The sequence below is a fragment of the Pezoporus occidentalis genome, unplaced genomic scaffold (genome assembly GCF_034315485.1).
Source record: "Pezoporus occidentalis ecotype Australia unplaced genomic scaffold, CSIRO_AGI_Poc_V1 ctg19, whole genome shotgun sequence".
NCBI lineage: Eukaryota > Metazoa > Chordata > Aves > Psittaciformes > Psittacidae > Pezoporus > Pezoporus occidentalis.
This window is the reverse complement of record NW_026913748.1, coordinates 1,434,546-1,447,037: the sequence shown is the minus strand read 5'-3', so window position 1 is coordinate 1,447,037 and position 12,492 is coordinate 1,434,546. Positions and strand designations below refer to the sequence as shown.

The window sequence follows — 12,492 nt, the reverse complement described above, 5'->3', positions numbered from 1 at the left end:
TCTTCACTTTCACCCCACACAGCACTCATCACAGCCGCTGCTTCCGCACAAGGAGGGGACCCCACCGGCGGCAGGGAGAGCGAGCACCCAAACCCCTCACCCTGGCTCTTATAGAACTTCTCGCTTTCCTTGTGCTCCCGCGCCCTTCCCGGTGACAGAGACGGCCGGGAATGGCAGGGAGCACTGCCACCTCAGCAGCCCCCTTCCCTGAGGAAACGGCGGGAAAGCGTACGGCCCGCACAACAGGGCTCGAGTGCATGCGCACTAACAACACACCCCCAACCGGTGCCCTCAGGAGCGGTATCTGCGGTCTGGGCCAGGCACGGCGTGCAGGTTCAGCGTTAACATCACCTACCTTTATCTGATTTCATTCTTTATTAATAGAAATGGCTTTAATTTATAGTAAAAGAAAAAGAAAGCCCGCAAAATAAGTTGTTCTAGTGTATGTAGGCCAGGAGGTGATGCAAAAGGAGAACTTTTCCCTAAAGTCAGTGCAAACCAGCAGTATTTCTCAAGGCAGATCAATTTCACAAACTACATGTTTTATTATTTCAGTTGTTGAGTTGCTTTGGTTGGGGGGTGGGGGGTGAGGGGGTGGTGGTGTTTGTTTTGGTTGGAGTTTTTTGTTTGTTTGGGTTGGTTCTGTTTTTTCCAGCTTTTTCTACTGTCCTCACAGGAGTTTCTGTCCTCAGCCACTTAAAGTATTTTACTCTTCACTTACAAAGACAAACTACAAAACCTAAATAAAACAAAATCCTAACACTGTTTCAGTTTTCAGTGTTCTCATTAGCCTCAACCATCTGAGAACTTCTCCTTTGTATTTCCTTAACCAAGTTTACATTTTCACTGGGTCTAGCTGGGGTGGAGTTAGCTTTCCTGAAGTACTGTAGATCTAAACTACTTATATTCTACATTTCAGCATAATATGTATTGCTAGCAAGAAATAACCTTACTAATTATAAGTGCCTGCATTTTTACAATGCTGAAAAGTTCGGCTATACTTTGAGAATTCACTCGTGCTTCAGATTAATATTAAACTATTACTGTTGGAAGATTTTTAAGGGAAAAAAGCTTTTAACATAATGATTCATAAGCTAATTTATCGAAATAGGTGACTTTTGGTTTACTTTAAACCAGAAACAACAGACAAAACTTTTATCACATTTTAGTTCATTTCAAAGCAAACCAAGTATCTTACAATACATATGCACACGTTTTGTACATCATCTGATTACAAAAAATAATGTTTTTTTCTTTGCTGCTAAAACAAATAGCTGAAGATACACCAAAAATTTCTGCTTGAAAAGATTCAGTATCCCTTCCCACATAAAACTGCACTATTCTGATGTCTCAGCAAAATAGAGGGCCGAACCCTGTTAAATTAAAAACACCAAAGCTTCGTATGTTAGTACAAATATTGTTTTGTGAAGTGAAACACTGCTCCCATACATTGCTACATTGAAACAATTCATTACCCATTCATATAGAGGCACTTTTGTTTTTATATTTACAATGTTTGTAAAATGCTATACCTTGATCATTTTCATTTGATTACAACCCTCCCTTTGTAATCAAGCCAAGAAAAAACACCACGGTATTCTTTGGAATACAATACACCAGATATAAAGTATCTTTCAAATAACCATTACTTGTTCTGTTACTGTGTAAATTTTTATTAGCATATATTTCTTCCAATACCCAATTAAATACTACAAATAGGGGGATGAATTATCACACTGTGCTTTAAAGAATGTCAACATTAATAAATGTATACTAAATCTAAATGAGTTACATAAACTTCAATTTTCCCTTAGGGCTAAAAAAAAGCAGCATCGACAGAAACTTGCAAAAAGATTTGGAATGCAAGATCAAGGACCTGTTAAGCTGATCCCAAACAACTACCTCCCAACATTTCCTCTAGTTGGCAACATCCACTGCAATAAATGCAGTTAAATTTCTTTAGGTAACCCTTTTTATAAAAAAGGATAAAATGGCCATGAACTACCAGTTGTAAAGTAAGATCTGTTGAAAACTTCCTAAGTACAGGTTTCCTGCAATTATTTGTTTTCATCATTTTGCATTGTCAACAGCTCCAGCAGCCTGTATATCATGAAGAGTACTGCAGAGATTCTAACTGCAGAGGCATGATTTTTTTTCTTCATCTCAACGTAGTTAAATATCAAACCATAAAAGACACTTATGAGAGATCTTAAATGCTTATCACATTTTGAGGTAGACTGATCTCCAAAATAAAGCTCTTCTATACTTTGATTTGTTCATGACCAACTTCCTTTTGGATCCTTCTCCTTGGAAATATCTTTCTTTTAAGTGCAATTAGCTGATGAGAGAAAACAAAAAATACAGTAATTACTTTTCTGCTGGGCTAGAGGTGCACAGTCGATCAGGCTTTCATCCTAAAAATCTACAAAATCTGTACCATCCATGGTCATTAGGACAACACTGCACAAAAAGTTATTTATTCCATTTCATCTATTAGGCGTGTCCATTTCCAATGGAATTCTCAATAACCAGAATACAAGCAGAAAGTAAGTAATACAGTATGCCTATATTCTGGTTATTTAAAAGATAATTTGTGTATTTATATTAACACCAGGCTATATTCAGTTTCTAAAAGATAAACATGAAGCTGGCACCTTAAGCATTATTTATACACCTAGCTGTACTACAAAGTTGAGGACCCCCTTCCAAAACCAAGTTACTAACAGAGGATGAGTTTTCTAATATATAGAAAAGGCTGAAAAATCAAGAGAAAGATTCATGCAAAAGTTACAGGTGGGAAAAAAATAATTAAAAGCCAACCTTTCAAGATTTACACCCTCTTCATCAGACCACGGAAAGTGTTACTTAAGGCCCCAACCTGCAAAGAATTACCCATACAATTTGTTCCATTGTGTCCCTCTTAGTTCAGCAGGATTAATCATGTTCAAGAAAGCCATTTTATGCTTGCAGAAGTGGAGCATCTTTTTCCTTTGTGTCAGATTCATAACCTTTTGAATTCAACTGAAGTCTTTGCAATTACTTAGGGATGAAATAGATAAGGCCTCTAGATACCTTAAGATTCTCTTCAGGACTAGAGTATAGTTGTTACTTAAATGTCCTTCCCATTAACTTACTTTGAACCTTTACCAATATGTTTGTTAACAGACCAAGAATTTAAAAAACAATTACGGATTCTGAGCATCCAAATTTGGCACACTGATGATGGTCCTGACAGCCACAAGGCACCTGAAAAGGGAATACTGCTTTCCTTCCCCCCATGTGACTCTTTTCAAGGAATTTCAACATGATGACTTAAAGCAACCTAATCATTAGTCATGTAACATTGTTGCTTCCTATGAAGGTAAAATCCTAGATACTCTTCAAAACCCATTTAAAAAAAATATTTTATATTCTGAAGATAACACCAATTTATTAAGTGCTACAGATTTGATAAGGTATTAATTTTACCTGTTCAGCAAAAAATGAGATGACTGTAAATACAATAAGTGTTACTAGAACACAATGGGTCCAGAATTTGAGCTTGTCTCTATACGCCCTCCTGCACAAAGAAAGAGGGAAACAGAAAAACAGGTTCATATATTTTAAATACAAATATATAAATTTTAAAGAGTTTTCATGAGATGGGCTGAAAGGGTGGCTAGAAGAGGACGGAGGCTCTGTTTTCACAGAGCCACATGGAGAGAACAAGGGGCAACAAGTACAATTTGACTGGGAGAGGTTTCATCTTGATATAATTATTTTTACAGTGAGAACAATTCCCAGGGACATTGCGGAATTCTCATCACTAGAGGTTTTCGCAACATGGCTGCACAGGGTACTAGATAATCTCATCTAGGCTCACTTTCCCACAAAATGGCCAGATGATCTTTTGAGATCCCTTCTGACCTGAGCTCTTTCATGACTCTAAAATGTTTTGATAAACATGGATTTCCACCAGCACTTGAGCATGCTTTAACCCATGCTAGTAGGAATCTTTGGCTATGAACAAACAAAGTGTCTTTTTGAAGCTAACAAAGTCTCAATGGATGTCCTCAGAGAGCCAACAATATGTCTGCTCTTCTGGCACAAATTTCTAGAGATTAACTGCTGAAATGGGTTTGCTTCCCACTTGTTCTGCCATTGCTACAGCTTGTAGCACTACAATCCATACCTCTTCTTGTCACCTACAGTCATTCTGATTCTTTGTATGGTTCATCTCTCTCTCTCTCCTAACATTCATTTCTCATAATTTGCTGATCAGCAACAAGATTACTAGTCTTCTTGTCTCATTTTTTACTCTACCTGATAACCTTTTCTTGTATTCTCAAATCAACTGCCCCTGAAGTTTCTGAAATTATTGTTTATAAAATGGCAAGTGGTAAACACAAAATTTTCACACATTATGTAAAAATGAGACACATGTATCTTTTCTGATGATTATCCACCTGATCACTGCTGACAGATTAAAAAAAAAAAACCCAAAACAACCCTTAATGAGAAACTGAACAGTTTATATTGCTCCTGTGCAACAGGCATTCCAAACAGTGGGGGTTTAAAGAAATCCAGAATTCCTGAATTACTTAAAATTATAGCCACCCATACAAACAACTTTTTCTTGAAGTGGGTTAGAGTCAATCAATGAAAAGCTAATGACTAATGACTTCACGAGCACCAGAAAAACCCAAATCCTTTCAATCTCAAATTGTGGTCCATTCAAATCTCATCACATTATTTTCACCTTTAACTCCTTCATGAAAACACTGGGGGGGAAGGAGGGAGGAAAATTGCTTGTACTGATATGTTCTATAATTCTATGGTACCACACTACAGTAACTTGAAGAGAACCTGTGTAACATACCATTCTTGGAGTTCATGCATGTGAAGGAAACGATTCCGATATTCTCTTGGCAATTCAAATTGGGAAGGTATAGGAAACATTGATTCATAAAAATCCCTAAGCACTGCTTTCACTGTTTGAGCATCCTTATGATTGTGATCAATGTTGTCATTTAGGCAAACAAATTTTCTAGAAAACAAGAAGTCATTGTTAGAATATTTCTATAATAATATAACATAGGTATTGTCAAACCAAGAACAAAAAATCCTTTTACACAAAATCGATACAATATCCTTTTAAAACTAAATTGATATATTTGAAACTGGCAATCAGCTTCTAATTGTTGCATTATTTTAAATTGATTTGATATTAATTCTATGAACACCAAGGCTGACAGTGAGTCAAAGCCTTTGAGGAATCCAATGCCAAGACACATTTCTCTCTCTTCTATTTATATAATGCTGCCATCTAATGGGCATTAGTACACATTATCCCGGAGCCTACCACTGGATACAGGCAGCAAGTTAAAAGGCCAGCATTATAATTTGGGTAAGGGCTTTTATAGTTTTACATAAATTATCATGAGTAACAAAGTGAGCTTCACTGTGGGACATAAACATACCAAATTATTAATATTTTACTGTGTATGCTGCACTCTTTAGAGAAAGTCAACATAAAAACTACAGAAGATTGTACAAGTGAAGGCAAAGCTTGGTGCCAGGCTTTGAGTTACTGAGAACACTATATAAATTGTATATGACTTGACATGACTTGAATCACAGACCCAAAGCTGATTGTGTATAGTCAACTAAAATACAAACAACCACCACCTGGCTAGAATTTATATGGAAATCACTCTGACCAAATAAGCATGCTCCCAGTAATGCCTCTGCAGAGAGTTATTTCTATTATAAGAAACACAAACTATCTAAGCTACTATAAATTACGGAAACTAAAGTAGCAGCTAGTGTGCCACTCTGACCTGGTACTTGACAACAAAAATTCCCTTTCCCACATTTGGGCAAGGTTATGTGCTTTATTTATATTGTGAGATACAAGACCCTTACATTTTTCCCAGAGGGAGAAATTGAATCTGGTGACATATGCCTTGTAATCGCTAACCTTTGTAAATAAGTTGTTCTGGTCAGCTGTATTCACTATATTATGGTGTGCTCTTTCAAAGAGCAAAGTTCAGACTTCCTACATGAAGCTGGAAATAACCAGAATTCTAGAGCACAGGAACTGGCCTACACAGGGCATTACCACTTTTCCTCAGCCTGTCCTGAACCTGGCATAACTGGTAACCTTGCTCTAGACAATTATGTGCAGATTATAAACAGTCATTCAAATTGCTACATCTAAGAAGAACAAAATAAGCCTCTCCTCTTCAAAGATCAGCAGGCTATGTCTACACTATCAAGTAATACTATGCAAAGCAGCTGGTTATGGCAATCATGTCTACACTGCAAGCATTTTGGGAGGTTCACTCTGGACTATCCCTGACCTTGTCCCTTGGACTGGCAGCTCATTAGCCCTGGGAATGTACTAGCTGCTCTCCTGGAACATCCCTGGCTAGTTCCATCTGAAATACACTACACATAGCAAACCAAAGCACAGTAAGTAGGAGTGATGAGGGTATTAACCAGTTTCAAATGGAAAGACTGTTTTGACCCCTCCAAAAGAAACCAAACCTGATATTCCTTTGGCTATTCCAGAATACTGCTTAGACAATTAAAACTCACTTTTCTTTAAAGGCACTAAACAAACGTCAGTAAATGAACAATACTTTTAGTCCATCCCAAGAGAGACATTGAGTATCTGTTTTTAGAGATTGTGTATAATTATTGTTTTATATTCAGGGAAAATGTGGCAAAGAGATGGAAATGGCATGCCTGCATACAGCTCTGCTTTGCTAACAAGATATGGCTACAGTACTGCACTGTACTTAGCAGGAATACAGCCCAAGCAATTGATGCAACCTCACTTCCCAAGTCAGCCAAAAGTCTGGGTCTACAATACACCGTGTTTCTTAAGAGGAATAAAAAAACACCACAAAAACCAAACCAAACAAAACCAAAAGGGTATGCACGTACGGAGTCTCAAGCTGAGTCCTAACAGCATGCCAGAGCCTTATATGAAAAACAGGGAAGATTCAAGACAAACCAGCTCACCTGCCTCATCTTGTATGCCTAACTTCCCAAAATAAGTCACCCTCACTCAAACACATCCTCATTTAAGGATGCAATCACTCCACAGAACAGGCAGCTCCATTTTAAGTTGTTAGCAGGCCTCAATCCATTAGGCATACTCATACCACAATCAGCACAACATCAGGATAAAGCCTGACATCAGCAACCACTCGTCAAAATAAGAAGCCAGTGACTGCAAGCATGAACTTGAACACTGAAGGTGAGAAGCTCATGTTACATGCCCTCCTTTGCTTGAAATCACACTCACATTTAAAACAAACAAACAGATACAAAGAGAGAAGGAAGAGGAAGCAGGACGAGTTAGGGCAGTGCCCACTTTTTCCATTCAACTGTGTCACAGTGGGAACCAGAATGCAGGGGTTATGTGGCAACTCTTGTAAGGAGGAGCAAGAGATACAAACCACTCTCAGCTGCAAAATGTCTTAAAGCTTGCATTCTGCTTTCTGAATGAATGACCTAGCAAGTAGTACAGTGTAAGAGGCAAGTGAAAAACTGCTCTTTATGTACTTTCCTCCTTGCTCTGTTTTTCGACACTTGTCAGACTCCTCCTTGAAACCAAACTCATTAAACTGGCAGAGAACTCTCTAGTTTTCTAAAGACAGAAGCAAGATGCAAGGTAGAAGTGTGCAACCAAGAGCAAGGGAGGAAAGGAGACCAGTGGAAGCACTGTCTCACTAGTCAGTTAGCTATTAAATTATCTCACCATATCTGGTTGAATCCCAGTCTTATGCAATGGGCTCAGCACTACAGTTAAGTGCTTCTGCAAAGCAGATTCAGACTGAAGTCTCAAATACGTTATCATTTCCTTTCCAAGGTCACTGTTGTGAAACGTAGTCCACGACATTTATTTTTCCCATTTATCCCAGTCATTTCAGAAGCCTAATTTCAACACTTCAGTGCCTACTCTCACATGTGGATATTTAAACCTTTCACCATTGCAGAATGAAAAAACAGGCCTACCTCCCAGCTCTGGACTGCTTCTCACCAAATATTTGAAAAAAATAAAAAAAGTTAAGACATCTTGTCATGTTGTAACAGAGCATGAAAACATGATGGATAAGCAAAGCTGATTTTTGAACAAAATCTACACTTAAGTTTTATTTTAAAATTGCTACATAAAGCAAATCAAAATGCTCTTTCTTTAAAACAAAACTGCCTAAATATAAACTGTAAGTCCTCTAGAATGGCAAAAACAAGAGCCTCAAAAATAGCTGACGTTTATCCATAAATTCTCAAAGGGTTTAGATATATAAAAATGTAACAAAAATTAATGAAATAAGCCCTACCATAGAGAATGCCGTCACCTAGCTTTAGTTAAATAGAAAACATCACAAGTACTTTTGATTAGAATTGGTCTTGCCCTGTAGCACAGAGTGTAGAAATACACAGCAATGATTTTTTTTTTTCCAACACACAGTTTAAACAATCAAAGCAGGAAATTAAAACCACCTCAAAACTTCATACAAATCATGAAACAGGATACCTGGGATTTTTCCGTATGTCATCCAGCTGCCCAACTACATGAGACACATTTGTGCGAATCATTTTGAAGGCAATTTCCTCTTCTCCCATGATTTCAAACCTTATTGTTCAAATAATATTTCTACATTAATAAAGCAATGCAAAGCCAGGTTCAATAAATATTAATCTTCTATTCAATAACTTATTTCTAATCTGATTGACCAACTTCCAATAGAATTTGCCATTTGCTTTCTATCATTTTATTTACTTTTTTTCAGCTAATGCTCTTGCACAGAATGAGCTTCCTATTGATTTATTAGTAGCCACCCAAAAATTAAAGAACTGAATTCTAATGCAAAGTATATAAATTACGAATTTTGGCATAAAAGCAACAGTCGAGCTGAGAGTAATCATAACACCATACTATTTACTTGTTTTGTATTTTAAACACAATTCAGAATTGCAATTTATAATTACTCTCCAGATATGAGAAAACACATTCTTCTTTTCCAATCACCAACCCCAGAAAAATCTTAGAATTACAGAGAGTATATAAAATTACAAAATTAAATACAAAGAAAACCTCTCACCCATATAATCAATAGCAAACAAACCAAGTATATGAAATGCAGAAGTATAATATCATCTCTGAAGGATGTCTTGAGTTTGAAGGAGCATTTGACCCCAGTGTAGCTGTCTTACTTGAGGTACCACATTGTTCACCCTTCTTATCTTGCTACAAGAAAATACCCCTCCTGTTCCTTGAAGTCTCGCCTGAGAACCTACTGCATTTATAAAGCTCACAAAATTAATTTAGTATTAGAGCTCAACAGAACAAAAGAGGAGCATATATCCTAATGATATAAATACATTACTAGCAGTCAGTTTAAGTACAGCGAATTCTTGCCTCCACTCCAACATTTGTCAATCTCATTTGTTGCATCAGCTTTTCAGTTTTAACCTACACTCTCCCCCAGGAAGGGAATTATTTATAAAGCTTACAGCACAACTTGAAGTGCTATGTATTAATGTATAATAATGTCCAAAAGCTGCCCCTAAGCAGCACCTGTAACTTTCTTTCATTCTACAGCTTTATTTGGCTTTGTAGCCCCTCCTGGGGCAACTTCTGGTAAGGTGATGGGCAGAAGACAAGACAGTAAGCTCCATACCAGCAAACAGCCTCAGTGGCATGCAATTGGTTTGCAGGTCTCAGAAAAGAAAGATATGAGAGAACTTGATCTCAGGCAGATCTATGTAAATACAATTATTCAAACAAAGCTATGGTCATGATCATGGTTTGTCCTGCCCTTTCCAAAACAGGATGGAAACCCTTTTCTTGTCCCCCTAACCTCTGTGTCACTTCTCCTCCTTTCAGGAAACCTACAAGGTAGTGTTAAAAGTGCTTTTCTCTTTTTAAGCATCAGCAGAAAGAAGGATGAAGCAGATTTACAACTTCTAGGTACAGAACAGACTCTCTTCTCCTGTTTATGCTACTTTGAATGCCCTCACTCACTACATATAGTCAATTTATACAGACATCTAAAAGATACTCTGGCTGACTATGGTACAACAGAAATTAGGATCTGGTCCAATGACAGAAGTAGCATGGAAATATTTAGACAACTACGTAAGAAATTATGAAAAAAAAAAAAATCACATCATTCTGAAAAATGAAACATTAGCAGATATCAGTATGTTTCTTCAATTTCACTGTTAAATGGAGCTAAGATATGTTAACATACAATCTTTGAACATGTACGTATTTATAACTCTTCTTACTGCTTTACAGAATCTAGCACTGAAACAACATACTGTTAACAACATACCTGTATTTGTTTTTGTCCTTGTATGCCTTACGAATCCTGTCAGTCACAGGTTTGCAATTGGTCACTAAGTTTTTTGTTACTGGAGGCTGAAAAAAACCAAACAACCGATTGTTTAGATTATAGGTTATTGAAAATTACAGTCTGTTATAAAGATGTACTTTGTAGAAAAGTTCTGTTACAGCTAGGAAGGCCTGCATATGCTTTACTCTCCTGGAATGAAAAGCGATACTTTCTTGATCAACCATTGAAGGGAAAACCAAACAAAACCAAACCAAAAAGATACAGGTGCATCATATCACAATTTCCTATGCATACAAATATTATATGAAAAATACAGATTGTTTGTTGCAAAAATATTGCAACTTCTAGATTTCATGATCAGTAAGATATTCAGAAATTCTAGCTCATTTGACAGCTGCCTTTGACATTCCTCTGGCAGAGGCCAGCAGTCATACTGGCCAGGCAAACTCTGCAGAGCAGCTGATACAGACAAGGCCTTATTTCTATCGCAGCCTATGATGAAACTATTCTGGAAAGTAAAATCCCTGTTCTCAAGGTATATTTCTGTCATAGTAGACTCATTCTAAGAAATAGAGCTGTTGCAGACAACAGAAAAATAAATTAGGCCTTTGTGCTAAGCACAAATGCTATTTTGTGACTATCTGACCTGACAGATATTGTTGGTACATTGGGCACTACTGCTTAGATTAGTAATATTTTACTAACTCTCCAAAAACGTTAAAGTAATTTGACACTGTCACCAACCACTGAGACTATTTTTAACCCAACCTTAAAACATATTCAAGGCAGCCATCCTTTATTATTACTTTTGAAAGTTTTTACTTCACAGATTTTTTCAGTCTGAATTGAGAGGCATAAAAAGACAAAATGAAGGCAAGCTATATTGGATGTAATGTTTTCAGACTGTGCAGGGCTCTCAAATTCACACTTCCATTTCTTAAAATCTGACTGAACAGAATGGCTTTATGTAGAACTTTGCTGGAATTCAGACTTAGGGGAAAATCTTTTTATAACCTTGTAATATAACCTGGTAAGAATACAAGGCAGGACTGATGTCCAGAGGGAAGAAATAAAAAGAAAAAAAGTCCATGTCCATACACATTTATCTACACATGCATTGTAGATCTCTGTATTATAATTTGCATGTGTTGGAGATCAATAATCTACCCAGAAATACTACCCAGAAGTTATACTCACCAAAATGATCTGTACTCACCAAAATGACTTTTGCTTTGATACAGTATTAATTTGAAGTGAGAGAGCACCAAGTCATCAATTTAGCAGAGTACACACACACATATTTTTTCAAATGCATAGGCTGATGCAGGAATTAAATTCTCATTGTAAAAAAAAATCATTCATATCAGATTTGAAGATGCTAGATTCCTACATTCCAGCAGGTTTTAATGAGAATTTAACCACTAAAATGAAAATAAGGACTTAAATCTTAAGGAACATCTGGTTTTAAGACCTCACTTTTCACAAAATGGTTTAGATCGGAAGCAACCTCTTAAGAATCCATCCATCTGATGGTTTTAGGGGCTTTTTGGATTTTGTTTTGTTTTTAATAACAGGGGTATAATTCAGATAAAGACTTATCAGAAAATTCTAATCAAAAGGCTTACTGTCTTTTTTTGTTCACATCAGTGAATTTTCCTAACGATGACTTTTTGAATCCCATATAAAACAATATTCTAAAGCTCATTTTTCTCTGTTTCTGAAGCAAATGAATGTCTTTTTAAGTTAGGAAGTAGCTTGTAAAATTTTCATTTTCTAACACTTACATCATGTACGTACAAGTAGAAATTTTTGTAAACACAAAAACAAACCAGCACAGTCAATACACGCTCAGAAAAGAAACCAAGCATCTTTTGAGACCAATGTTTCTTACCAGATTGGGATCATAATATGCTTCCTGAGTTGGTGGAATAATATGTATCTGAGTGATGTTGGCAGGCAGAGCTTTAGAGCAATTTATTAGCATTTGCTCTAGACCAGTCAAATCCTAACAGAGAGAAAAGGAGGTTAAAAAAAAGAATCCTGTTTTCTCACTGACATAGTTCTAAAAATCTAGGGTGCGCAGGCATATGGTATCTACAAAAGAAATTTTCATGCTACTGTCAGAAACTGAAGACTT

General features: G+C 36.7%; 1 protein-coding gene across 3 annotated transcripts in view; it reads right to left on the bottom strand.

The window, feature by feature from the left end:
• Positions 1-1,149: 1,149 nt before the first annotated feature.
• The window catches only part of GNPTAB (N-acetylglucosamine-1-phosphate transferase subunits alpha and beta), a 43,186-nt gene continuing 31,843 nt past the window's right edge, over positions 1,150-12,492 (bottom strand). For 2 of the 3 annotated variants that reach the window (XM_062616372.1, XM_062616374.1), the window contains 6 exons: positions 12,247-12,360; positions 10,335-10,420; positions 8,531-8,629; positions 4,859-5,026; positions 3,469-3,559; positions 1,150-2,338 (listed from right to left, as the gene is read on the bottom strand). In XM_062616372.1, coding sequence (XP_062472356.1) covers positions 2,261-2,338; positions 3,469-3,559; positions 4,859-5,026; positions 8,531-8,629; positions 10,335-10,420; positions 12,247-12,360 — 636 coding nt within the window. In that variant the 3' untranslated portion in view covers positions 1,150-2,260. Of the gene's footprint in view, positions 2,339-2,820; positions 2,879-3,468; positions 3,560-4,858; positions 5,027-8,530; positions 8,630-10,334; positions 10,421-12,246; positions 12,361-12,492 lie in introns of all 3 variants that reach the window. The other variant, XM_062616373.1, reaches the window with a different exon arrangement.